At 43.4% G+C, this 27058-nt stretch overlaps 1 protein-coding gene across 14 annotated transcripts in view; it reads right to left on the bottom strand.

The window, feature by feature from the left end:
* ctbp1 (C-terminal binding protein 1) overlaps window positions 1–27058 on the bottom strand; it is a 335683-nt gene that overhangs the window by 27096 nt on the left and 281529 nt on the right. For 13 of the 14 annotated variants that reach the window (XR_005942661.1, XM_041184852.1, XM_041184867.1 and 10 more), the window contains one exon: window positions 1203–1347. Coding sequence is in view for 13 of the 14 variants with exons in the window: in XM_041184852.1 (XP_041040786.1) it covers window positions 1203–1347 (145 nt within the window). In the remaining variant the exon portion in view is untranslated. Of the gene's footprint in view, window positions 1–1202; window positions 1348–8328; window positions 8433–27058 lie in introns of all 14 variants that reach the window. The other variant, XM_041184915.1, reaches the window with a different exon arrangement.

Raw genomic sequence — 27058 nt, 5'->3', positions numbered from 1 at the left:
CCTTGGACACTTCCATCTACACCTGCTTGGTTGGAGGGGTTAGCCTCTTCCTCCCATCCTAGGAAATATAATCTCACTGCAGCCCCTCAGATCCCGCAGCAAGATCTCTTAGGTCTCCTCTCCTTTCCATAGTTTCTGCAGCCTCAAATATCCACGTGGAGAGTCCCTTAAATTAGAAATCCTTCCTTTCGCAGATCAAGTGTGTCATCCCACCTGCCTTCCCTAATTGGGTCAGAGAAGTGTGATGCTAATGCTGTGGCTCATCCCACCTGGCCCATTAATGGTGCCGCCATTTCGGAAGGAACTAACTTGATGAAATTCCGCTCAATATTTCAGGTCCATGACATTTCATCAGAAAAGTTCCATCAACAGCAAGGTCATCGAGAGGAAACATTGGCCAGAATTTTCCAGCCCCTCACGCCAGCGGGATCTTCCGATCCCATCGAGGTGAGTGGCTCGCCGGCCTCACTGTGGGGGAAACTTGGCGAGGGGGGGGTGCGGGAAAATTCCAGCCATTAGCTCCGATTCTCTCTCCTCAGCTGCTGCTTGACCTGCTGAGTATTTCGCCCATTTTCTGCTTTTATTTCAGATTTCCAGCATGCAGTACTTTGCATGTTGTACTGCCTTCCTCATCACTGCACACGGCCATATTTCTTCATAACATACCTTTATAGACTTAAAAAACAGTTTCCACGAGAACAGGGATCGATGTCCACAACACCTAAAGGCAACAAGCTGCTGTCAGAGCAGCTGAAATGACATTGAAGAACATTGTAGACCTCTGCGATAACAACAGCGATACCTCTTACAACAATGTTAGGGAGTCTGGGGGCCATTGAGGACGGTATTGAGCTTGGAAGGATCCTTTAGGACAGAGACAGGTGGACTCCCAAGATATGGCAAAGGTTTACATGGCTATTTTGCTTCAGTCTTTAATAGGGAACAATACATCAGGAATATATCATTCTGCCGATAACCAATCAAATTAAAGCGGCCAAATTAAATGCAAATATAATCTTGGCTAAAACAAGGGCTCTCAAAAAGGATCAGGCTGATGGTCCTGATAGCACTCGAGATCTTGAGCAAATTACAGGAAGAACTCAATGATTTTCGAATTTACATTCAATCCCAAAATTACATCTCCCTTAGATTACATCCACTGTAAGGATGATAAGCTTGATCGATACTGCTGTTCGTCGTACCTAAATCGCCAGCTGACTTTATGTCAATGTTATCAAAACCACTGCCAATTCTGACAATTATTCGAAGTGCTTTGAATTTCTCCAGATCTTCTCTTGTTAAAGTGATTGTGTGATACATCAATGCACCCACGGCTTCATTTAGTACCTGGGGAAAGAAGGAAAACATTATAACAAAACGTTTCCATTGTACGAAAAGATTTGATGTAGGTTAGAGGCATACAGTTACAACAAGGTCTTTTTGAGTTCATTTGTACAGCAACTTTAACACTTGGGCAAAGTGGTTTTCCGTTTTACAGCAACACATGGCTGCAGTATAACTCCAGATTCAGAGACCAAACCAACAATGGAAGAGAAGTGATGTGGGACACTGTGCAGCAGGTAGTCTCACATCACTTGTCTTTTCTTTATTCATTTGTGGGATTAGTGTGTCCTCGGCAAGGCCAACTTTTATTGTCCTGCCTTAACTGCCCTTGAGGTGGCGGTGGTGAGCTGCCTTCTTGAACTGCTGCAGTCTATTCCAAAGACCCAGGGTAATACTCGGGGGACCCGGGTTCAAATCCCACCATGACAGATGGAATTTGAATTCAATAAAATACTTGGAATCAAAAGTCTAATGATGACCATGAAACCTTGCCGATTGTTGTAAAAAGCCACCTGGTTCACTAATGTCCTTTAGGGAAGGAAATCTGCTGTCCTTACTTAGTCTGGCCTACATGTGACTCCAGACCCACAGCAATGACAGGTTGACTCTTAAAAGTGCCCTCTGAACGAAGGCAGTTAGGGATGGGCAATAAATGCTGGCCTAGCCAGCGACCCCCACACCCCATGAATGAATAAAAAAAAAGTCCATGCGGTGTAGGTACACCCAGTGCTGTTAGGGAGGGAGTTCCAGAATTTTGACCTAGTAACAGTGAAGGAACGGCAATATAGTTCCAAGTCAGGATGGCGTGGACTTAGAGGGGAAATTGCAGATGATGGTGTACCCAAGCATCTGTTGCCCTTGTTCTTCTAGGTGGTAGAGGTCACGGGTTTGGAAGGTTCTGTCAAAGGAGCCTCGATGAGTTGCTGCAGTGCATCTCGTAGATGGTACACACTGCTGGCACTGTGCACCAGTGATGGAGGACACGAATGACGGGGTGCCAATTAAGCGAGGTGCCAATTAAGCTGGCTGCCATAGTGTGGAGCTTCCCAAGTATTGTTGGAGCAGCAGTCATCCAGGCAAGTGGAGAGTATTCCATTGTACTCCTGACTTGTTCTTTGTAGATGGTGGACAGGCTTTGGAGAGACACGAGATGGGTTACTTTCCACAGAATTTCCAGCCTCTGACCTGCTCTCGTAGCCACAGTAATTATATGATAATCCAGTTCAGATTCTGGTCAATGGTAACACCCAGGATGTTGATGTCATGGGATTCAGCATTGAACATCAAGGCGAGGTGTTGGAAATGATCATTGCCTGGCACTTGCGTGGTGTGACTGTTTGTCACGAATGTGTAATTATGATATTACAGGTTTTAAGGGAAACTGTTTAAAGGCACATTCCTGTTTTCAAACTTTTACATTGATTTAAAAAGCCTTTTTCAAAGTGTAAGTATGGACAGACAACATGGCACTGTCCAGTGTTTATTCAGACCTGGTCAGACTCATATCACTAGAGCTAGCTACCAAGAGTCATCAAAAAGGAAAAGTCTCCTCCAGGGATGTCCACTGAATTCTAAAATATGTGAACAACCTGAAGGAACAGGAGACAGGAAGGGACTTTAAAGGACCTCAACATAACTAACTTCTTTGTGTGGTGGAACAGTACTTCATTGAAATTAACATAGCAGCCAAGTTTAAGTTTTAAGTTTTGGAGTTGTATAAAGTCTGTTGAAAACAGCCATTTTGTGTGGACAACCCAAGGAAGAACTCTGAGAAACAACATCAGAGAGGGCTTTTGGCCAATGGAGGACAAAGCGGAGGTATTAAGAAATCAACTGCTGTTCTGCTGAAAGAGTCCAGGCAATCTACAAGTGCCATAACCACAGAATTAGTGGGGAATGGGAAACCTTCTCTCTCTCTTCCAAAAACCTTTGGATCTGCTGAGTCTGTCTGAAAAGAATAGCCGACTGCAGAAGCCATTGCAGCTGCTAAACTGAACGTCAAGTGTCAATCCCTTCACTTCGGAAAGAAGGGATTCAAGCAACGGGCCCACAATGATACCTCATAGAGACTGATTTGAAATCTCATCTTTAAGTATCTTTCTCATTTATCTGCATTTTAATCTTTGTATCTGTATTTTAGTTAATAACTTTATTACTTTTACCCAAGTAACTTTCAGCAGCAGTTTTTGTAATAAACTAACCTTTATCTTGTTTAAGACAGAAGCTTGTCTGCTGGGTTAATTTAAATTGAACCACTCAACTTAAAAAGATATTATAGCAGGACTTAGAAAAAAATCATGTTGACTCTGTCTGATTGCCTTGGAGCTCCTTGAAGGAGTCACATGTGCTGTGGATAAAGGGGAACCAGTGGATGTACTGTACCTAGATTTCCAGAAGGCATTTGATGAAGTGTGATATCAAAGGTTATTGCAGAAAATAAAAGCTCATGGTGTAGGGGTTAACATATTGGCATGGATTGAAGATTGGCTAGCTAGCAGAGAGTTGACATAAATGGGTCTTTTTCTGGTTGGCAGGATGTGATGAGTGGTGTGCCACAGGGATCAGTGCTGGGGCAAATGACTTGGATGAAGGGACTGAAAGAATGGTTGCTAAATTTGCTGATGACATAAAGATAGGTAGGAGGGTGACATGGATAGGTTAAGTGAGTACACAAAGATCTGGCAAATGGGGTACAATGTGGACAAATGTGAAATCATTCATTTTGGCAGCAAAAATTAAAAAAAAAAGTTTATTATCAAAATGGTGAGAGATTGCAGAGCTCTGAAATTCAGAGGGATCTGGGTGCCCTAGCGCATGAATCACAAAAGTTAGCATGTAGGTACAGCAAGTAATTAGGAAAGCTAATAGAATGTAATCCTTTATTGTGAAAGGAATTGATTACAAAAGTAGTGAGGTTATGCTTCAATTATACAGGGCATTGGTGAGACCACATCTGGAGTACTGGTCTCTTTATTTAAAGAAATGCGTTAAAAGCAGTTCAGAGAAAGTTTACTAAACTAATACATTGAATGGGCGGATTGTCTAATGAGGAAAGGCTGGACAGGTTAGGCTTGTATCCACTGAAGTTTACAAGAGTAAGAGGCGATCGAAACCTTTAAGATCCTGAGGGGTCTTGTCAGGGTGGATGTGGAGAGGATGTTTCCTCTTGTGGGAGAATCTAGAACTAGAAGTCACAGTTTAAAACTAAGGGGTTGCTCATTTAAGACAGAGATGAGGAGAATTTATTTCTCAAAGGGTTGAGATTCTTTGGAACTCTTCCTCAAAAGGCGGTGGAAGTAGAGTCTTTGAATATTTCTAAGGCAGAGCTAGATAGATTCTTGACTAACAAGGGGGTGAGAGGTTATTGGGGGTAGGCAGGAACGTGGGGTTGAGGTAACATTCAGAGCAGACATGACCTTACTGAAACGCAGAGCAGGCTTGAGGAGCCGAGTGGCCTACTCCTGCTCCTAATTCATATGTTGTATGTACATATGTTCGTATGTATATACACACACAAATTCTTAGTTCACAGACCACTTTAAGGAAATACCTTTTACATGGTCATGATACTGTTACTTGCCAGTTATCAATCCAACCTTATGTGGTGTCAAAACTAGTATAAAAATACTTGTAGCTCCTGGACACTTGTTAATTTTAACTAGAATAGTTACCAAATGTTCAAAACAAATGGACACTCCCTTTCTTTAAACAATTAAATTTTAACCATTGAGAAGGGGGGCTCACAGCTTGTGTGTGGGCTCCAACAATTGGAGCTCTATCCTGGGTAAGAGGTTTGCAACTTGCACTAGGCACGATAAGCAAAGCACCATTTCTCTGGAACCAATAAATGCAGCAATGGGTAACCTAGTGATAAACCATCTGTCGTTCTTTTCATGCAATTCATGAACTGAAACTCTTTAATAAATGCTTCATTAAATGCAAGTGCAACAAGTTCCTTGACAGTTTATGAATTGAACAGAACTTGTGGACAAATTGGAAGCTTGCCTTTAAAAGAACGAAAATGATTATAAGTCTGACCCTGACACGTTTTGGGGAACTGTTAGACTGAAGCCTGGCATTTCTGCGCTTCCAACCATCAATACCAGTTACCATTTACAAGCAGAAATTCATGAGTTCTAAGAAAGTCAATCACAAGTCAAAGTCGACCCCATAATTTTGGCCTAAAAAACTGTAATTTTTGCATATACCTTGTGTAAAAGTTGACCATAGTTTTTCAGAGAATCAAACACCAATTTCAGAACCAAAGTGTAATCTTGGAGATGTTAATGATTCAATTTAATTGTAAATGCATAAATACTAATGAAAATTAATACTGGTAAATAAATGGTTAAGACATCTATACTTTTAAGTTTTGTTTTTATTTATTCAAATTATTAAAGTGATCAGATAATGAATGACAAACTGTGTCATGGTTATTAATTACTTAATGTTGTTGGTTTTTACTTTATTCTATTGCGATGGTCTTTTTTGAATTTCACTTGGGTTCAAATCAAGCACACATGTCAACCCCTTGAAAATGTTACCCATGTAAAAGTTGCCAGCATGACTTTGGGCCTAAAAAACGGTCTCAAAAGTCCACTTTTACATGAGTATACTTGGAATATTGTACCATAGATCTGGTACCACACATGACAAAAAAAAGAAAAAACACTAAGGGCAGAATTTTACATTTGGCGTGCGCCTGACAAGCCGGAACGTAATATGACGCGCGATGACGTCGGGCATGCGTCCCGATGTCATTGCACTCAAGATATTTCGTTCGGCGGGCACATGCCGGAGTCAGCTGCGTGCCCGCTGATAATTGAAAAGCCTTTTAAGGCCATTAATGAACTAATTAACTTCAAATTTATGCTGCCATCCAACCTAATGATTGGCGGGCAGTCGAAAAGGCCAAGCGGCCTTTACATTTTTTAGGAAACTTCATCCGCGAGCAGGATGAGGTTTCCTAAAGCTATTACAAATTAACTAAAAACTTTCTTATGACAGTAAAAACACATCCCAGCTCAGGTGACACAGCCTCATGAGGGGACATGTTTCGTTAAATTTTTAATGTCTCTAAAAATTTTTTTTTAAAAGCGCTTCAATCTTTCTGGGGCACCTCTCTTCGCAAAAGAGTGCTGGACCTGACTCTCTCTTCCCTCCCCCTGCCCGCATAGGTAACCCTCGCGTTCCACGCTGGACGGGCCTTACTTGGCCCACCCACGTGAAATTGCAGTGCAGAGCCAATCGCAGGCAGCAGTCGGCTCTGTGACTGCCCCCGCCCGCTCCTGCTGAACCCGCCCGAACAATGTAAAATCTTGGCCCAACTTCTCCACCTCAATTTCTCCAGTTTTCTCTTCCGTTATTAGTGCTGCTTTTAACAATAAGGATAAACAGAATAACTCGGACATATAAAATTTCCCCAGTAACAAAATTCAAGAACAGACATGACCGGCCTAAGTCTATGAGTTTCGGCCTGAATACAGGAAACACCAGAGCTAGCTTTAAGCATGACCCAGAGCTCCTCATCGCTCAGTACTGTTGCTGGTTTCCATCCTTTGTTGTTCCAAGCGACTGAAAGTGCTGCTCAATGGGGTGGGGAGTTTTCACAGAACCGTGAATTTCTGTCAGTGCCGAAGAATTCAATCACTTCAAGCAGTGGCAGCAGGACATGAGAATCAGCAATGTTGCTGAGATGGGAGGAGCTGTGAGCCATATTAAGAGGAGGGCATCAGTACATGGTTTGAAGGTTGGTGGGGGGGTGGGGGCCGAAAAATGAGAGAAGGACAATGGCTGTGTGAAATTGGAGGCAATACAGAAAAATAGTGCCAGCTCGAAATGGAGAGCCCCAGAGTGCAATAACATTTGGGGGTGATGGGCTTTGACAGGGAAAGGGGGCATCTGCCAATTGAACTGATATGAACGGAGACGATAAGAGTGGCGTCTTGAGTCAGGTGAGTGGAGAGGAATACTTGCATAAGGAAGGAATGGAGGGTGGAATGTCACCTTAAAGCCATCCCAATCAGTTTGTTGTGGTGATAGTGATGGTAATGTAGCAGACTACTCCCATGTCATAAGCAACTGAATGGCCACAAAGAAAAAAAAGTGGGCAGTCCTCCAAGGACTTCTGCAATGAAAATGTGGTATGGATCATGTAGAATTTTCCAGAAATACTCATGGCCTAAATAAATGAACCATATAATATAGTCAGATCCACGGCATTAAAATGAAGGTAAATTTTGAGATCCCAAGTCTAGTATTTTGAATTAGTATCCTTTCAACACTGCAACTACCAGTTAGTCACTGATGAAACACTAAGCTGTTGACAGAGGTTGGGCTTGGGATGACCGCCTCTTCTAATTTTGAAAAGCTTTTAATACCCTTGTTCTTCTAGGTGTTGTATTTATGCACTGCTTTCTTGAAGGAACACACCAGAATCATTTTTTCCAGCCACTAAGTAAAAGCTACTTGTCACTTTATATTTCAAGCAATGAAGGGCACTGGTGCTTGCCTCCACAAGCACTTTTTATAATGTGGATTGGATGCCACGTACCAAAGAGAGGTCACCCACAGTACACAGGGCTGCATTGTTTTTATATGTGCAGAGCTTTTCATTAAAAAAGTTTGACAAGCCCTTGTAACAGACAACTGGGTAGTTCCAAAGGAGATGGGAGGGAGCATTAATCCTTCCTACCTACATAGGCTTATACAAGGCCAGAAATCATATTCTGCATAAGTTGTCTTAGATGAAAAGGAGAATGCTATAATTATTTGTGATTCTTTCATGAGTTACACACAGGGTTAAGATTGGTTAAATTTAAATTTCTAAATCCCCCTTTAAATTGTTCAATTTCCTTTTTGAGAAGCCTGGAATTAATTGTACTTGCCATAACAACCTTTCCTCCTCCCACATATCTGCTTCATCAGTTTCAGTGCCAGCGTCATTTGTTTGAAAATACTCTATAACAATGGACAGCATCTTACATTTCACAGTTCAGCTCGAGAGTTATCATCCTCGTACTGCTCAGAGAACTATCGGCACCAGTACAAGAACTGTATTTCTGAAGGGGAACACCGGCTGCTTCATTCTTAAGGCAAATGGAATGGGAGTTAAACACAGCCTAGCCAATGTCAGCCAGATGATGCAAACAATTTTGTCAAAGTGATCCAATACTGTAAGTACATCCCATGCCCACAAAGGATAACTAAATATTGCAAATGCCGCCACAATGCTAAGAACAGAAAAAAGTTCACATTGGGACATAATTGCCAGTACAATACCAAAGGAAGAGAAGGAAGTCATTAGAGTGTGCATATAAGCTGTAAATCAAGATTTACCCATTGTATTTAGCATTAAACATTCAATAAGAACTTACAATTCTATAGCATGTCTAACATAGAAAAACGTCCCAAGGCATTTCACACAGCAGTAATTAGACAAAAATAGATGTCAACCCAAAGGAGCACCTTTAAATGAGGCAAGAGAGGTGAAGGGGCACAGGGATTTCCAGAATGAATTGCAGAATGTTGCACCAAGACAGCTGAAAACATAATCATCAAGGGTACAGGTGGTGCACAAGAGGAATGGAAAGTCTTGGGTGATTTTATGGCTGGAGGAAGTTATGGAGATAGGGAGAGGTAGGGCCAATGAAGCAACTTAAACATGACGATCAGAATTTTAAATTGTGGGAACCAGGAGCCAATGTGTGTCACGAAGAATAGCAGCGATGGGTGAGCTGGGCTTGTATCAGGTAGGACTGAAGCAGCAGAACTTCGAATCAGCTGAAGTTTCCAAAGCATCCAGCAAGACAGCATTGAATCAGGTATCGATGAGGGTTTCAATTGTAAATGGATTGAAGCAGGGGTGGTGATGGGTGATGCTACATCACTGGAAGTAAGCAGTACTTGTAATGTAAAGAATATAGGGTCAATAGCTTAACTTGGGATTGTGCAAGATGTGAAGTTGAACCTCAGACTGAGGAAAGGGGAGGGGATGGAAATAATGGAAAGGGTACAGGCTTTGTGGCTTGTGTCTTCCCAGTGTTTAACTGGAGGACACTGCTACTGATCCACCACTGGATGCCAGGCAAGCAGTCTAACAGACTAGTAGAACTGGGTGTTCTTCAAATGATGTTATGAAGAAGCAATACATAGATGAGGAAATTGAGTTGGCTAAGGATAGATCCTTGGGGGAGCACAGTAACAGGTTGGGAACAGGAAAAGAAGCCCTTACTAGAGATGCCCTTGCTAAGCCTGGATTGGTAAGAATAGGCTGCTGGCAGGCCCAATGAGGCAACGGAGGGCAGGCATTGACAGAGAATCGGCAATCAACTGAGGGGAGAAAATACACCATGGTAACAGTCACAGAAAGTCCCATTTATGGCTTTTTTTTAGGGCAGTTTGTGCTGTGGCAGTGACGGAAACATGACTAGAGAGGTTCAAAGACAGAATTCCAGGAAAGATGATCACGGAGGAGATTTGCAAGGAAAGATGATGCAGTTTTGAAATGCAAAGGGACAGTTACTGAGGAGAGGGAACAATTTATAATGCCAGTTAGCATGGGGCTGGGAAGGGAAGTTGGGCAGTCAAATTTAGTAGGAATGGAGTCGAGGGAGCAGAAGTGGGTCTCACATATATTATGTGCTTAAAGAGGTCATATAGGCATCACTATTATAATACCAGGGAGGTGGTGGCATTGTGCTATTGTCAATGGGCTAGGGTAATGCTCAGGGAGCCGGTTCCGAATCCCACCATGGCTGATGGGGAAACTTGAATTCAATAAAAATATGAAATTAAAGATCTGATGATAACCAAAAAACCATTGTCGATTGTCAGAAAAACCCACCTGGTTCACTAATGTCCTTTAGGGAAAGAAATCTGCCATCCTTACCTGGTCTGGCCTATATCTGACTCCATACTCATAGCAATGTAGTTGGCTCTTAAATGCCCTCTGAGTAAGGACAATTAAGGATGGGCAATAAATGAATTTTAAAAATTCCACTGTGGTCTCTCGGCAAACCAAAGCAGGCATTCACATTTCATTAATAATTTTATTTAAAGAAAGCATAATTAACCAAAGTTAACCCTGACAGGAATCTAACAGAAAGTCCATCCTTCTGAGACTCAACAGTAGTACTTCCAAAAACCCAACTCAAAGAAATATCAAAAATCTTAGGAATTTAGACTACAGTGAGAGAGGAGTTTTCCCTCAATTCATCACAACTTACTCAGCAATATTCTTGGAAGCACACAATTCCTTTCTGAATGTTTCTCTAAATCGGATAAATACTCCAAAGGACAGAATGGGTGACAAGTAATGGCAGCTTGACATTGGCAATTCTTCTCACCGATCAATCAAGAACACCATTATATGCACCATGTATATATAGCATGCTCCAAATAAGCCACTTGGTCTCCAGCCAAACTCCAGCCTCACAATTTCCAAGCCACACTAGCTTTCCCCTGTGCAAAGCATATCGATCATTTCAAGATCCTTTAAACAGTTGCCATTTGTTTTAGAATGTAAACCCATAGCTCATGTTAAATGTAATACTCGAAAAAAAAATCCCCAAGTGATCAGAAATAGTTAAACACTTTTATATATCAAATAGCTTGCCGCTTAATTAAAATTCAATTAGGAGGAAGCCAGATTGTACCAATTTTATCTGCTTTTAACAAAATCATAATCAAAATAAGTATTAGTAGCAAGCATCAGTGATGCAAAAACTGAGATATCAATCCCTTAATATACTCTCACCCTTTTTGCTGTCATACAGAGTGTTACATAACTATCAAAAGCATTGGTCTCGATATTAATCCCCTCACGACAGGTAGGGTATGTGCCCCTAATCTGCTGCACACACACTTGCCACCATTGTTATGATAGTGGTTTTTTCAGCATATAAAGTGCTCCAACAGTGGGATGGGATACTTCATTAACATAGTTAAATCAGGCATGTGCAGTGCAGATGGGAGGCCGATTTAAATTTAATGGTTGCTTTAAGAACTTCCAAGGGCTCAGGAGTCAGGAACTGTAGGCTCAAGGTGATAAGAGCCTTGTACTGTACTCCTTGTGGAAGAAGAGGAGCAGGAGTGCTCTCCCCAAGCCCTCAAGGAAGCTTTTGGTTCCCCCACTGTAGAATAAGGGTGCAGCACATATAAGATTAATGTGGGACTGAGTATAGTACCATCCACACAGTGATATAAGAGAGCATATGGCCCAAACTCATGGTCAATGTGGTGTTGAACAGAGCTGTGTGCAGACCTAAGCATGGAGACAGCATCTGGCTTGTACCCTTTACTGTATATCTGTAAATAATTCTACTAGTTAAAGACTTACAGTTAACCCGCTAAAGACTATGAAGACTTCAACAAACCTACCGAGATGTAACCAACACCACCACCACACCACCCCCCCACCCCGTGATCACAGTCTCTTTCCTCCCCATCGTGAACGTGACCTCTCCCACTTTCCTGCAGCCCAACCTTTCACTCCCATTCCCTTCTATAATGGCCTCCTAAGCCCCAATCGCCACAACCCCCTCTGCCCCCACCTACCATTCTCTCCCTCCTGCAATGATCTCTCTCCAACCAAGCCCCAATCTCTGATTCCTTCTCTCGCTACATTACTGGGAATTTCCCTCAAGGGTTCATGTCTGTGGCCTCTTGCCACTTGTTTTCTTGCCCATCAATTTGGCTGGCTGCTGGGCTAGAAACTGAAGAGAATTATAATAACTCCTGCCATTGAATTTGGCATAATCTCCACTTCTCTGGTCTTGGTGGGTTCCCCTACTACTGCGCTCCTTCCTTGCACACAATGGGGTCATTAACTCAATGGATACAGCATTATATAGTTCTTTTACATTGGTTAATCTTTTTGTCAAAAACTGCTTGAAATTTCTTTACTCAGCATCTTGTAAGCTGCTGCATTCTAAGTCAAACTCTGGATGAAGCATTAATTTTGAAATATTACTGTCAACTCAGGAAAGTATTTAAAAACCGAATTGTCCATTTTATTTTCTTTTAAAAAGAAATTGATGTACATATTGTAGTCCTTCACATTTACCAGACTAATCTGCAAAGGACAGAACCCTCCCCAGCACTGAGTGAACAAAAGGCAAAATAAAAGCATTTGACTTTGAATGTAGAGTCTTTTCATACATTTGTCTACTCACAAAGGCTACAGCACTGTACAATTTGTACTCTTTAATGATACTATAGTTCAGTAAAAGGATTGTGAATGTTAACAGTTCAAGTGCACTCTGTAACTCAGCCCGTTGCAATACACAATGGGCGGAATCGTCCCAGATTTGTACCAAGTGCAGTAGCAAGGGGTTTTACCAGTCATAATGAAGGATTTTCACACTGTATTGTCCCAAACCGCTGCATTACTTATGCATTCCCGTGAAACATGCCGTTTCCGTGGCGGGTGGGCTCTCATTCGCCCGCCACGCCATCATCTCACCACTTCATCACGTTAGGCCATATTTAAAGTCTAGCTGCGCACAAACATCTCAGTGCTTCCAGGCTACTAGTGCAGGGAATATGTCCACGAAAGGCAAAAGGACTGCAGCCCCCAGGTTTAATGACACGTCACTGGAATGCACTTGGACGCCGAGGAGGACCGGCATGATGTCCTCTGCCCCCGCTCTGGCCACAGGATGGGCAGTGGCATCATCAATCCATCATGGCAGGTGGTGGTCAGTGCACAGAAGAGGCCATCCAATGCAGATAGAGGATAAATGATCTCATCTGTGCAGCCAGGGTATGGCAACCATCTTATCACTCTAATCTCATACACTCAAGCCCATCACACATTCACTAACATCTCACTCACTGCCAGCTCAAGGTACATCGCCATTCAATCTCTCACACACAGACCCTCATATGTCCATCTGGCCTCATCCAGACAGCATCTAGACATTGCTTCCTCAGCCCTCACCATCTTGAGGCCACTTGCACAAATGAACATGTGTTCCCCAAAACCACACCCTGGGATACACCACACCTCTCTCCCCCACCCCCAAGGACAGCTCTCGTCCTGAGCTTCCCTTGCCTGAGGCCACTTGTCCCCCCTTCCCCAAGCAAGATCTTACCCTGTAGCCATTGAAAAAACACCCACATGTGGCTGATCTGTTAGGTAGACACCTGCCCCAAAAGGTGATATGGTGCTGTCTGCGAAGCCTGGCGCTGATGACTGCGAATGCTGCCCGAAGCAAGGTTGGCAAACATACCTTGAAGTTTCGAGCGAAGTGCAGCCCCACGAGGTGCACGTTGCTTGTGTGCTGTTGTGAAACACATCGGTGTGTTTATCCACAAACGTGGATGGACGATTCAGCCACAGGAGGGGATGAGACCAGCAGGCTGGCCTTAGAGTTATATGTTGGTGAGGTTCCTGAAGCCTGATGGCAGGAAACGAGTCCTGCCATTGGCAGACCGAGCAGACGATCACAATCTGCTTTCATGCCGTCGTGAAACCAATCGCGCCATATTGTCCGTTCACACCACGCCCGACACCAGCGGGCACGGAAACTTCCGCCCAATGTCTTCAATTTAATTTCAAAAAATTAGATAAATTAATAACTGAGGAGGGGGTGGGTATGAGGTAGGGAGGTTGCATTTTGGGGGTGGGGGGTGGGTGAGGGGAGCATTAACTGTTTTAATGTGGAACCAGCAGGGTAAGAAATTTGCAACTTACGTTCTGAGCAGCAGCTTCCAGTGATCCCTGGTTTGGCTGACACACGGCGGAGAAAACTGACTGCTGCACACGGCACAAGTTCTGGCCCGTCACAAAACAATTTGGCTAAGGTGTTATACCCGTGATTTATATACACTACATGGTGCCTGAACCAATATGACGAAGGCTTGAGATGAGCATCTGCACGGTTCCAACATGTTGGACACTCGTAAAATGAGTGTAACATAATCAAACCCCACAACCTATCATTTAAAATGTGCTTTTGCTTTCACGGAACTGATTTTCTAATCATATTGATAGCACAGAATTCATGTGAAGATGCAGAAGCTCTCAGTGACATGATTTTGTGGGGCCTGAATGATAATTTCAGCTGTAAACATAACCATTGGGTATCATTGCTGTGTACAATGCAGAAAAAGTAAAATGTTTTCCTTATCCATTCATAGCATGTGGGCTTCACTGGCTGGGTCAGCATTTATTGCCCATGCCCAGTTGCCCTTGAGAAAGTGGTGGTGAGCTGCCTTCTTGAACTGCTGCAGTCCATGTGGTGTAGGTACACCCACAGTGCTTTTAGGGAGGGAGTTCCAAGATTTTGACCCAGTGACAGTGAAGGAACGGTGATACATTTCCAAGTCAGGATGGTGAGTGACTTGGAGGGGAACTTCTAGATGGTGGTGTTCCCATCTATCTGCTGCCCTTGTCCTTCTAGATAATAATGGTCATGGGTTTGGAAGGTGCTGTCTAAGGAGCCTTGGTCAGTTCCTATAGTGCATCTTGTAGATGGTACACACTGCTGCTTTTGTGCCTCTGTGGTAGAGGGAGTGAATGTTTGTGGATGTGATGCCGATCAAGCAGACTGCTTTGTCCTGGACTTTGTCAAGCTTCTTGAATGTTGTGGGAGCTGCATTCACTCAGCCAAGTGGGGAGTATTCCATCACACTCCTGACTTGTGCCTTTCAGATGGTGGACAGACTTTGGGGAGTCAGGTGGTGAGTTACTCGTCGCACGATTCCTAGCCTCTGACCTGCTCTTGTAGCCACAATATTTATATGGCTAGTCCGGTTCAGTTTCTGGTCAATGGCAGCTTCCAGGATATTGATAGTGGGGGAGTCAGTGATGATAAGGCCATTGAACATCAAGGGGCGATGGTTGGATTCTCCCTTGTTGGAGATGGTCATTGACTGGCACTGGTGTGGTGCAAATGTTACTTGCCACTTGTCAGCCCAAGCCTGGATATTTTCCAGGTCTTGCTGCATTTGAACATGGACTGCTTCAGTACCTGAGGAGTTGTGAATGGTGCTGAACATTGTGCAAACATCAGCGAACTTCCCCACTTCTGATCTTATGATGGAAGGAATGTCAATGATGAAGCAGCTGAAGATGGTTGGGCTGAGGAACTCCTGCAGTGATGTCCTGGAGCTGAGATGACTGACCTCCAACAGCTACAACCATCTTCCTTTGTGCTAGGTATGACTCAAACCATTGGAGAGTTTTCCCCGATTCCCATCGACTCCAGTTGTGCTAGGGCTCCTTGATGCCACGCTCAGTCAAATGCGGCCTTGACGTCAAGGACAGTCACTCTCGCCTCACCGCGGGCGTTCAGCTCTTTTGTCTATGTTTGAACCAAGGCTGTAATGAGGTCAGGAGCTGACTGGCTCTAGCAGAACCCAAACTGGACATCAGCGAACAGGTTATTGATAAGCAAGTGCTGCTAGATAGCACTGTTGATGATCCCTTCCATTACTTTTCTGATGATCGAGAGTAGACTAATGGCGCGGTAAATGGCCAGGTTGGATTTGGCCTGCTTTGTGTGTACAGGACCTACCTGGGCAATTTTCCACACAGTTGGGTGGATGCCAGTGTTGTAGCTGTGCTGGAACAGCTTGGCTAGGGGCACAGCAAGCTCTGGAGCACAAGCCCTCAGTACTATTGTCAGAATATTGCCAGGACCTCTAGCCTTTACAGTATCCAGTATCTTCACCAGTTCTTGACATCAAGTGGAAGGAATCGAATGGTCTGAAGACTGGCATCTCTGATGTTCGAGATGGATCATCCACATGGCACTTCTGGCTCAAGATTGTAGCAAATGCCTTACCTTTTGCACTGGTGTGCTGGACTCCTCCATCATTGAGGACGGGGATATTTGTGGAGCCTCCTCCTCCAGTGAGTTGTTTAGTTGTCCACCACCACTCACGACTGGATGTGACAGGAGTGCAGAGATTAGAGGTGATCCATTGGTTATGGGATCGCTTAGCTCTGTCTATCACTTGCAGCTTATGCTGTTTGGCAAGTAAGTTGTCCTTAATTATAGCTTCACCAGGTTGACACCTCATTTTTAGGTATGCCTGGTGCTGCTCCTGGCATACCCTCCTGCACTCTTCATTGAAACAAGGTTGATCCCCTGGCTAGATGGTAATGGTAGAGTGGGGGATATACCAGGCCATAAAGTTACAGATTGTGTTCAAGTACAATTCTACTGTTGCTGATGGCCCACAATGCCTCCTGGGTGCCCAGTCAAGAGTTGCTAGGTCTGTTCGAAATCTATGCCATTTAGCATGGTAGTAGCACCACACAACACGATGGAGGATATCCTCAATGTGAAGGCGGGACTTTGTCTCCACATCTACCAATACTGTCACGGAAAGATGCATCTGTGGCAGGCAAGTTGGTGAGGATGAGGTCAAGTATGTTTTTCCCTCTTATTAGTTCCCTCATCACCTGCCACAATCCCAGTCTAGCAGCTATGTCATTTAGGACTCAGCCAGCTGTCAGTAGTGGTGCTACCGAACCACACTTGGTGATGGACATGGAAGTCCCCAGATATTAGTAAGGAGGACTTTGCAGGATCGACAGGGCTGAAAGTGCCGTCGTTGTTTCCATTGGTCATTGTCGATGCCGGGTGGTCCGGCTTGCTAGGCCATTTCAGAAGGCATTTAAGACTTTGCTGTGGGTCCGGAGTCAAATGTAGGCCAGGCCAGGTAAGGATGACAAATTTCCTTCCCTAAAGGGCATTAGGCAATCGACAAAGGTTTCGTGGTCATCATTAGACTTTTAATTCCAGGTTTTTATTGAATTCAGATCCCACCATCTGCCGTGGTGGGATTTGACCCGGGGTCCCCAGAGCATTACCCTGGGTCTCTGGATTACTAGTCCAGCAACAATACCACACACCATCGCCTCCCCATAATAATAAAAATTTCAGACTCAATTTACAGTTTCTTGCATTGCATTTCTATGAGGGCAATTGGTGTCTGTGGGGAAAATCTGCAGAAGTCACGCAGCGAGTGTTTAATTACAGGTGACCGAGATAGCTGCTTTGACAATTCAAAAACAATATTGTTGTAATGCTACACCACTGTTGTTATAATTCCGCTACAGTCACTACAAACATGGTATTATTAATTGAAGAGTATTCCTTTCAGATTAGGGAAGGCTGGTCAGATTATACTTCCTGACCTTGTATTTTCCCATTTATTATGCAAAGTCTATCTGAAACAGCACTCAGCTTTGTAACAACATAATAGTACAGGTTTTCCAAGTGAATGATCTCAGTTACTGATTTCACCAACATTGATGCCACACATGTAAAATTAATATACTGTTGTTTAAAACACAGGAAAATAACAAATCTTGATTTAGCAACGTAAAAGAAAACATGAAAGCAAATCCTCTTCCGTAACAAATTTGCATCGTAAACCAAGTTTTTTGAGAACTAAATTTAACTTATGAAATCTTTTGACCATCCTTGGTTCAATTTACAACAGCTTGCATTCATATACCTCCTTTTCCTACACAGGATTATATCTGGACAAAGATTGACACTATGCCTAAGGAGGAGATATCAGGAATGGTGACGTAAACCTTGGTCACAAAGGTAGGTTTCAGGGAGTCTTTTAAAGGAGAAAGAGGTGCAGAGGTTTTGGGGCGAATATTTTCACAACTTTAGGGCTGAGATGGTTGTATGCCAAAAGCAGGGTGAAAGAAGGGCGGGGGGGGAGAGAGAGAGAGAGAGAGAAGAGGGGCAAGAGGATTTTAATGTTGAAGGTGGTTACAGAAGTAGGGAGGGACACAGCTTTGGAGGAACTTGGACATGGGCTTGAGAACTTTGAAATTATGGCACTGGTGGTCTGGGAACCAACACAAGTCAGAGACATACAGGTGATGAGTGAACGGAACTTCAGAGTCAGGATGTGGACAGCAATATTTTGGATGAACTCAAATTTACAGAGGGTGGAGGATGAGAGACCGGCCAGGAAAGCATTAGAAACTTGAGCCTGGAGGTAATAAAAGCGTGGAGGAGAGTTTCAGGAACATACAAGCTGAGGTAGAGATAGAAATGATAATATTAAGGAAGTGGAAGCAAGCAATCTTAATAATGGAGAGGGATGTGTCATCAGAAGTTCAGTTCAGATATCAAGTGCTAACAGTCTGGTTCAAACTGAGACAATGGTCAGGGCAGAGGGGTAATGGAATTAGTGGCTAGCGAACAAAGTGTCTGGTGGGAGGTTGAGGTCAATGGCTTCAATTTTCCCAATATTAACGTGGAGGAAACTTTAGAGTCACACAATCATCACGGCACAGGAGGCCATTTGACCCATGGAGTCCATGCTCTTGATGCAGCAATCCAATCAGTTCCATTCCCCCCGCCCTATCCCAGCTCCCTGTAGTTTTATTCCTTCAAGTGTCTATCCAATGAAATTACTGACCGCCGCCATTCATTAGCAGTGAGTTCCAAGTCATTTGGAGAACAATCCCAGCTTCCCTAAACTAACATTGTGGCTAGGATCCCTCATTCCTGCAGCCATTCTGGTATATCAGTTCCACATATCCTCAAGGACCCTCATTTTTTTTATTCATTCATGGGGTGTGGACGTCACTGGCTAAGCCAGCATTTATTGCTTGAGAAGGTGGCGGTGAGCTGCCTTCATGAATCACTGCCACCCATGTGGTGTAGGTACATTCTTCCTAAAGTGTGGTGAAGAGAACTGAACAAAGTACTCTAGTTGTGACCTAATCAGAGCTTTACAAAGGCTCAGCATACCTTCCCTGCTCAATACAGCTATTCAACTATTTACAAAATCTAAAAAGCCATATGCTTCATTAACTGTTCTCTCAATATGTCCCGTCGCTTTCAAAGGTCTATGCACACGAACCCCCTGGTCCCTCTGTCCCAGTACACTCTTTGGAATTGTGCCATTAAGTCTGTATTGTCTCTTCCTATGCTTTCTGCCAAAATGCATCAGCTCACACTTCTCTGTATTAAATTCCATCTGCTACTAGTCTGCCCATTCTGCCAGCCTATGTCCACTGCAGCTTATTGGCAGCATCAGCAAGTTTTGAAATTTTACTGTCTTCCAATATCGAAGTCATTTAAATATATCAAAAAAATCAGTAATCCTTGTACGGACCCTTCAGAAGCACCACAGCCTACCAGTTTCCAATCTGAAAAACAACTATTTACCATGTCTCACTGTTTCCTGTCCTTAAATCAATTTTTCATCCATTCTGACACTGGCCCTCCTATTCCATGAGTCCCAATTTTGCTATCCACCATTTTATGTGGCACCTTGTCAACGCTTTCTTAAAATTCATATAGACAACAACCATTGCAATTTCTTCATCAACCCTTTCTGTTACCTTGGGCGGGATCTTCCAAACCCGCCCGCCGCCAGGGTCTTCTGATCCCGCCTGCAACGGGGCCAGAAAATCCCAGCCCTTGTCAAAAATTCAATTTGGTTATTCAAACACGATCTGTCTTTTAACAATCCAGACTGACTCTCCTTAATTCACTCAAACCTTTCCAAGTGCCTGTTGGATTTTTTTTCTCACCCAAGACTGGATGCCGTACAGGCACTCTGACAACGTAGAGGCAATGGAATGTGTCGAGATAGATGGTGTTGAGGTAGAGCTGGGCATTAACAGGATAGATGTGGAGCCTGACATTGGATTTTAAGATGACATCGTTGAGGGGCAGCATACAAACGTGAAATAGGGGGGCTAGAGAAGAATTGTTGGGGGAACTCAAGAGGTCATCATTTGGGGAAGTGAATGGGGAGGGGGTTGTCACAACCAGAGAAGCCACTGCAGAAGATTCTTCAGCTATGAGTGTATAATTAAGAGTGGAACCAGGCAAGAAGAGGCATTGGAGGAGGATGGTGTGATATTTTTTGATATATTTAAATGGCTTGGAAGGCTGAAAACAGGTTAAGAGGATGAGGGGTGGTACACCATGGTTTCAGTCAAAGAGAATGTCACGTAATTTTAATTAGGGCCATTTCAGTGCCATGGCAAGGATGGTAACCTGATTGGAGAGGTTCAAACATGGAGTTGTGAAAAAGATAGGCACAGGTTCAGTTGGCCACAGCATGGTCTGGAACTTGAGGGAAAAGGAAATGTTTGCAAAAGTAGAATTAAACATGATAATTCTTTCAAATGATGAATGGTATGGTGTTGACACTTCATCATAGTTGACAGTGAACTTCAGCTATATACTCGCAGTTACAGTAAATACGAAGGAGGAACGTTAACATGAAAAGCAAAAAAGGAATTCAGAAACATTGAGCATATTCCATTTGTGCCAAAAATAAAAATGACAATATTCACTATAACTTACATTAAGTTCCCGAAACAAAATGTTCAATATGAATTCAGTCTACCAATATCTTGCAGAGTCATGGGGAAAGGAGTAAAAAAGAATGAGGCAGTGGATGTATTTCTGTCAGTATTTATTCAAAATATAAGTATTTATCTTTCTGATAACTCCTTCACAAGGGCAAGTTTATTTGTATAATTTTGGACATTGTCTGGATGACACTGATGTGTATGTACACTCAAGTAGGATTACACTGATGGGATAAAATATCCGCTACCAGAGAGTGTCAGCATCTATAACACCTTCACCAGGAGAATAGGAAAGAGAAGAAATTTGGTAGGAAAAATCTACAGGCAGCTTAATATTAATCCCCACCTTTGTTGGGCTCGGGAAGGCTTATTGCGGAATTGAGATTAAAATATGGGAAGTGCAACTCCAATCTGACACACATGCGCTCGAAGCCTCTTTTCACAGTGCTGGAAACTGGGATGTCCAAGTGTCTCACTGTGGAGAAGTGGGACACAATTAACATATTTAAATCAAGCCCTCGCAGTGCAATTTTTGGAGCCCAATTTAAAATTAATTGCTGCTTCCGACTTTCCCAAGAGTCAGCAGCAAAAGGGAGGCAAAAGCTGTCAGCTCCAAGAGGCAAGTGTCTTTTTCAACACATCTAATAGGTCAGGGGTGCTTCTCCTGCCCCCTCAAGAAATCTTTAATCTTCCACAGTTCTAATCACATCTCCTCTCTTTCGTCCCACCCAAGGCCCAATGTCCTCACCCTTTCCCAGCCATGTCCATTCACCCCCACAGCCAAGTCTGCTCAGCCCCACACTGTGATGTCTGAACACTACCCTTCGCTGCTACATCCTATCATGTCCCCCCACCAATGACTGATCACCAATCCCTCTAAACAACTGCAATATCCAATCCTCCCCCACCACCGCCCCCACCTCTGCCACAATGTCCGATCACCACTGCTCCCCCCACCCCACCCCTATAGCTGGGACCTGTGCCCACGCTGCAGCCTCCTGCCACTGGCTTTCTCCCTCACCCAGCAACCAACTTGTCAGTTTGACCAACTGATGGACAGGAAACATATGAAAAAAATGATAATGTGGTCCTGGTCTCATTAGAATCTTCAGCCACTACTGCACCTTCCTCACCTCCCAGTAAATATGAGCATTTTCAGTGAAGTATTAATTCATCACGAACAAAAAACTAGTTTTCCACATTAGAACATTAATTTTATAGTTTTGGGACTCAAGTAAATTGAGAGTTTGAATTGATTAAACTCGCTATCTGCTATCAGCACATTGTTTCTTGTAATAAATATTTTAAAATTCATTGTCATTTGGTCCACATGCAAATTCCAAACATGAAAGATTGCGATTCTGAATGTACTAACAAAAACAAAATTATTCCAAGTGCAGCCAAAGTAGATAAAGGAATCTGAATGGAACTTATTGGCTCATACTGGTCTCAGACAACTGAAAACCAATACAGCTAGAAAGGACGTGGAACTTTAAAAAAATATATAAAGGACAGGTATACACACATATTCACAATAATTTCATAATAAAATAGCGACTATTAATATCACAAAATGTTATGCGACAGCTTTAACACCGAAACTGTACTTTTATTTCAAAGATGCTTTATGCTGCAGAAATACAGTCAGTACCTCTGCTTCAGCAACTTTTGATATGTTATGGATGTACAATCTGGAGTTTCATTGTCTCTTCCCACTAACTTAGAAGGTGCTTAGAAATAGAACGTTTTGGAATGCTGTGCATATAACTGTGTCATCTAGAAACACACAGTTGACATTTATATACTCTGTACAATATATAGTAACTTCAATGTAAAACCACTTCCAACTGAGCTCACTACAACGTTTCTATTGTATTATTAAAATTGTCAGCATTATACTGCATGTTTAACAACAATACAGTGCACAAGACTGAATGGCAGTGACATAAAACACGAATTGGAATGGCATCATCAAAGAGCATGCTTGCAAGGTGCTTTTAGGCGTTACTATCATACTGCAATTTGCATCATTTGCCAATCAGGAAAGCTGGCAAGTGAGCTTTATTATCCAGTCTTTGGCAATCTCCCACTGCGGTAGCACTTCATTTTCAGTCAGCATGTTTTCTACCCAGCTATGGCAAGTCAAGATGGGAAACTAGATATGTGGAAAATTGCAAACACATACCCAGAAACAGGCATCTTTAGCTCCTATTTGCATATGGGGAAAACAAAACTATTGTAGGCACTGAAGAATCAAATGCATCTCAACCGTTGAAAATACAACCACGCTTATCATATGACATAGAATCACAGTGCAGAAGAGGCCCTTCGGCCCATCGAGTCTGCACCAACACGTGAGAAACACCTGACCTACCCTACATAATCCCATTTAACAGCACTTGGCCCATAGCCTTGAATGTTATGATGTGCCAAGTGCTCATCCAGGTGCTTTTTAAAGGACGCGAGGCAACCCACCTCCACCACCCTCCCAAGTGACGCATTCCAGGCCGTCACCACCCTCTGGGTAAAAAGGTTTGTCCTCACAACCCCCTAAAACTCCTGCCCCTCACCTTGAACTTGTGTCCCCTCATGACTGACTCTTCAACTAAGGGGAACAGCTGCTCCGTATCCACCCTGTCCATGCCCCTCAATCTTGTACACCTCAATCAGGTCGCCCCTCAATCTTCTCTGTTCCAACGAAAACAACCCAAGTCTATCCAAACTCTCTTCATAACTTAAATGTTTCATCCCAGGCAACATCCTGGTGAATCTCCTCTGCACCCCCTCCAGTGCAATCACATTCTTCCTATAATGTGGTGACCAGAACTACACATAGTACTCCAGCTGTGGCCTCACCTATACAACTCCAACATGACCTCCCTGCTTTTGTAATCTATGCCTCGATTGATAAAGGCAAGTGTCCCATATGCCTTTTTCACCACCCAACTAACATGCCCCTCTATGGATCTATGGACACACACGCCAAGGTCCCTTTGTTGCTCAGAACTTCCTAGTGTCATGCTGTTCACTGAATACTTCCTTCTCAAATTATTCCTTCCAAAGTGTGTCACCTCACACTTTTCAGGGTTAAATTCCATCTGCCACTTATCTGCCCCTTTGACCATCCCGTCTATATCTTCCTGTAGTCCAAGACATTCAACCTCATTGTTAACCACCTGGCCAATCTTTGTGTCATCCGCAAATTCACTAATCCTATCCTCCACATAGTCATCTATGTCGTTTATATACATGACAAATTATAGGGGACCCAGCACAGATCCCTGTGATTCGCCACTGGACACTGGCTTCCAGTCACTAAAGCTTCTTTCTGTCATCACCCTCTGCCTCCTACAACTAAGCCAATTTTGAATCCACCTTATCAAATTACCCTGTATCCCATATGCATTTGCCTTCTTTATAAGTCTCCCATGTGGGACCTTGTCAAAGGCTTTGTTGAAATCCATATAAACTACATCAACTGCACTACCCTCATCTACACATCTGGTCACCTCCTCAAAAAATTCAATCAAATTTGTTAGGCATGACTTCCCTCTGACAAAGTCATGCTGACTATCCCTAATCAAACCTTGCCTCTCCGTGGAGATAGATTCTCTCCTTCAGAATTCTCTCCAATAGTTTCCCTACCACTGACATGAGACTCACTGGTCTGTAGTTCCCTGGCTTATCTCTACACCTCTTTTTAAATAGCGGAACCACATTAGCTGTTCTCCAGTCCTCTGGCACCTCCCCCCATGGCCAGAGAGGAACTAAAAATTTGGGTCAGAGCACCTGAGATCTCCCTTGCCTCCCTCAGCCGTCTGGGACACAAATCATCTGGACCTGGAGATTTGTCCACTTTTAAGCCTGCCAACTCCCCCAATGCCTTGTCGATCTCTGTATCAATTTTCTCAAGAACCTTGCAGTCTCTCTCCCTGAGTTCGATACCTTCACCCTCATTCTCTTAGGTGAAGACAGATGTGAAGTATTCGTTCAAAACTCTACCGAGTGTCGTCCAAATCCATTTGTAATTTGCTATACAATACATTGTAAAAGGATAGATGCAAGAAGAAAAACTTCCAAGCTTTCAAAGCTGTACAAGTCTTTATATATATTGTATATATATAAAATCTGGCTGTATTTTTATGCTAATTAAAGTACATCTGAATTTTGAATATTAAGACAAATTTAAATATCTAAAATCAGGAGAGACAAGTTTGAAAGATGCAATAAATAGTTCATTGCAAAAATGATGAGCTTGCTGAAGCTAATGGATTCAAAAGAATACTACAAGATGCTGGAAATCTGAAATAAAAATGGAAAACGCTGTAAATACTCAGCAGATCTGGCAGCATCTGTGGAGAGAGAAACAGAGTTAACGTTCAGGTCAATACCCTTTCAACTCTCATTATTCTTTCTTTTGATGGGGGAAAAAAAAACTCTGCCATTATGGACTGGATTTTACCAGCCTTTTGGAGGTGGGGGGGGGGGGGCCTCAGAAAATGCCGAAGGAGAATGTTGGGGGGGCAGAGAGAATGAGAGCCTGATGTCTTCCCGCTGCCACAGGATATCGTCCAGGGCGGGAAGAGCAGTTTTGTGGCTGCTCGCCAACCCAAGAAGTTGGCCAATTATTTAATTAATTGGCTAATTAACGGCCTCTTCCTATCCTACCCCCTCCCTCCGCTGGCTTTGTACTGATGCCGGAATGGGGAGACCACCAAGTTTATCGAGGCAGCCTTCCATTATGGCCACTCTATGGCCTGTGAAGACATCTCCTAGAGGCAACATGCACCCCCCACCACCCCCCGTGACTCCCATGTCGTCGCCAGAGGGTTTCAATCATCGGCGCTTGCCTACATCCAGGCCCCAGCACATTATATTAAAAAGCTTATCCGGCCTTAGAAGGCATCACAACATGGCCACCTCTAGAAGTGGCACTGCCAAGGCTGCCATGCTGCTGACCCTCTGATTGGTCCAGCAGAAGCAAAGGCTAGTGTTTGTCACATTCACCTTAATCTTTCCTCCCTCCCGGCCGCCAACCCCCCCTTCAACCCCTTTCCCTGCCTGTGCTTAAAACCTGCGACATCTCTAGCTTTTTCCAGATCTGACCAAAGATCAACCACCCACAACATTAATTCTGTTTCTCTCCCCACAGATGCTACCGAACCTACTGAGTATTCCCAACATTTCCTGCTTTTATTTCAGATTCCCAGCATCCACAATTTTAAATCAAATCTGACAGGTTACCAGGTAAAATGCTCATTATAAGGCAACATACCATCATATTTCTGTTTGGATTCTAAGTAACTGTACCAGCCAATCTATCAGATTATTTAAAAATAAAAAATGCTGCAAAAAACTCAGCAGGTTAGGCAGTATCTGTGTTGAGAGAGAAACAGAGGTTAACGTTTCAGGTCTGTGGCCTTTCACCAGAACTGATTATTTACTTCATTTCAAACTCCATCCACTCTTCATAAAAGCTATATTTTTTTAATCCAAGCTTTCAGTCACTTCTTCTAACACGGCTTGATATCTGCTGCACTCACTTATTTACTTTCCGGCCCCAATGTATAGCACTGGAGGATTTGTGTATGGTTAAGATGCTTTACAGTTTCAAGTTGTAGCCACACAAATATCAGAGGTTGCATTAAAATGAGAAACTTGTGCAATACAATTAGGCACATTGGGCTAGGAATCAGACATCGCATTTTCTGGTGCAAAAGCCACACAATGAGGGCCAATTTCCTGCAGCACTGCCCTGCGCACAATCCGTGCCAGGTGTATGGGTAATACCATATCGTCACCGGCACCTACCCGAATCCAGCACACGTCGACTATCCATTATCCGCAATCCTCAGGGCGGATCACGTTTCGGATTTCGGTTTTTGGATGCTGCATATAGGATTATGCCTACTTACATTACAACAGTGAAAAAGTAAGATGTATCAATGAAGAGTAAGTACAGGGTGCCTGTAATAAGTTCCCACCCGTGGCACCATTCTGCAATTCTCCTTGGAGGAGAAGGTTCACAGTGTCGATGTGCTGACAAGTGGATTTCCCGCGCTAAAATTCGGGTGCGGTTGGCGAGGTTCATATTGGCTCGGGTCAAGGAATTCCTGCGGTAAAGGTGGATGAGGTTCAAAAAAAAGTGCTGTTTTTGGATGTGTTTGATTTTTGGATTTATGGATAAAGGACATTCAACCTGTATTAGGCCTGTCACATATGTAAATGAGGCACCTGATACCAACTGCAGGAATATGTTCAAGCCTTGCACCAAGTGACCTGCGAACCAATCAGCACCTTTTCCTCCTCTAGTATAAATTGTTGTGATCATTTGAAATTTTGCATTCTTGCCTTTGTCCTGATGAGTGCAAATGAAAAGCTTCAACAACATGCCTC

This window comes from Carcharodon carcharias, chromosome 1 (genome assembly GCF_017639515.1).
Source record: "Carcharodon carcharias isolate sCarCar2 chromosome 1, sCarCar2.pri, whole genome shotgun sequence".
Taxonomy (NCBI): domain Eukaryota; kingdom Metazoa; phylum Chordata; class Chondrichthyes; order Lamniformes; family Lamnidae; genus Carcharodon; species Carcharodon carcharias.
The sequence above is the reverse complement of the archived record's forward strand: the minus strand, read 5'-3'. Positions and strand labels throughout refer to the sequence as shown.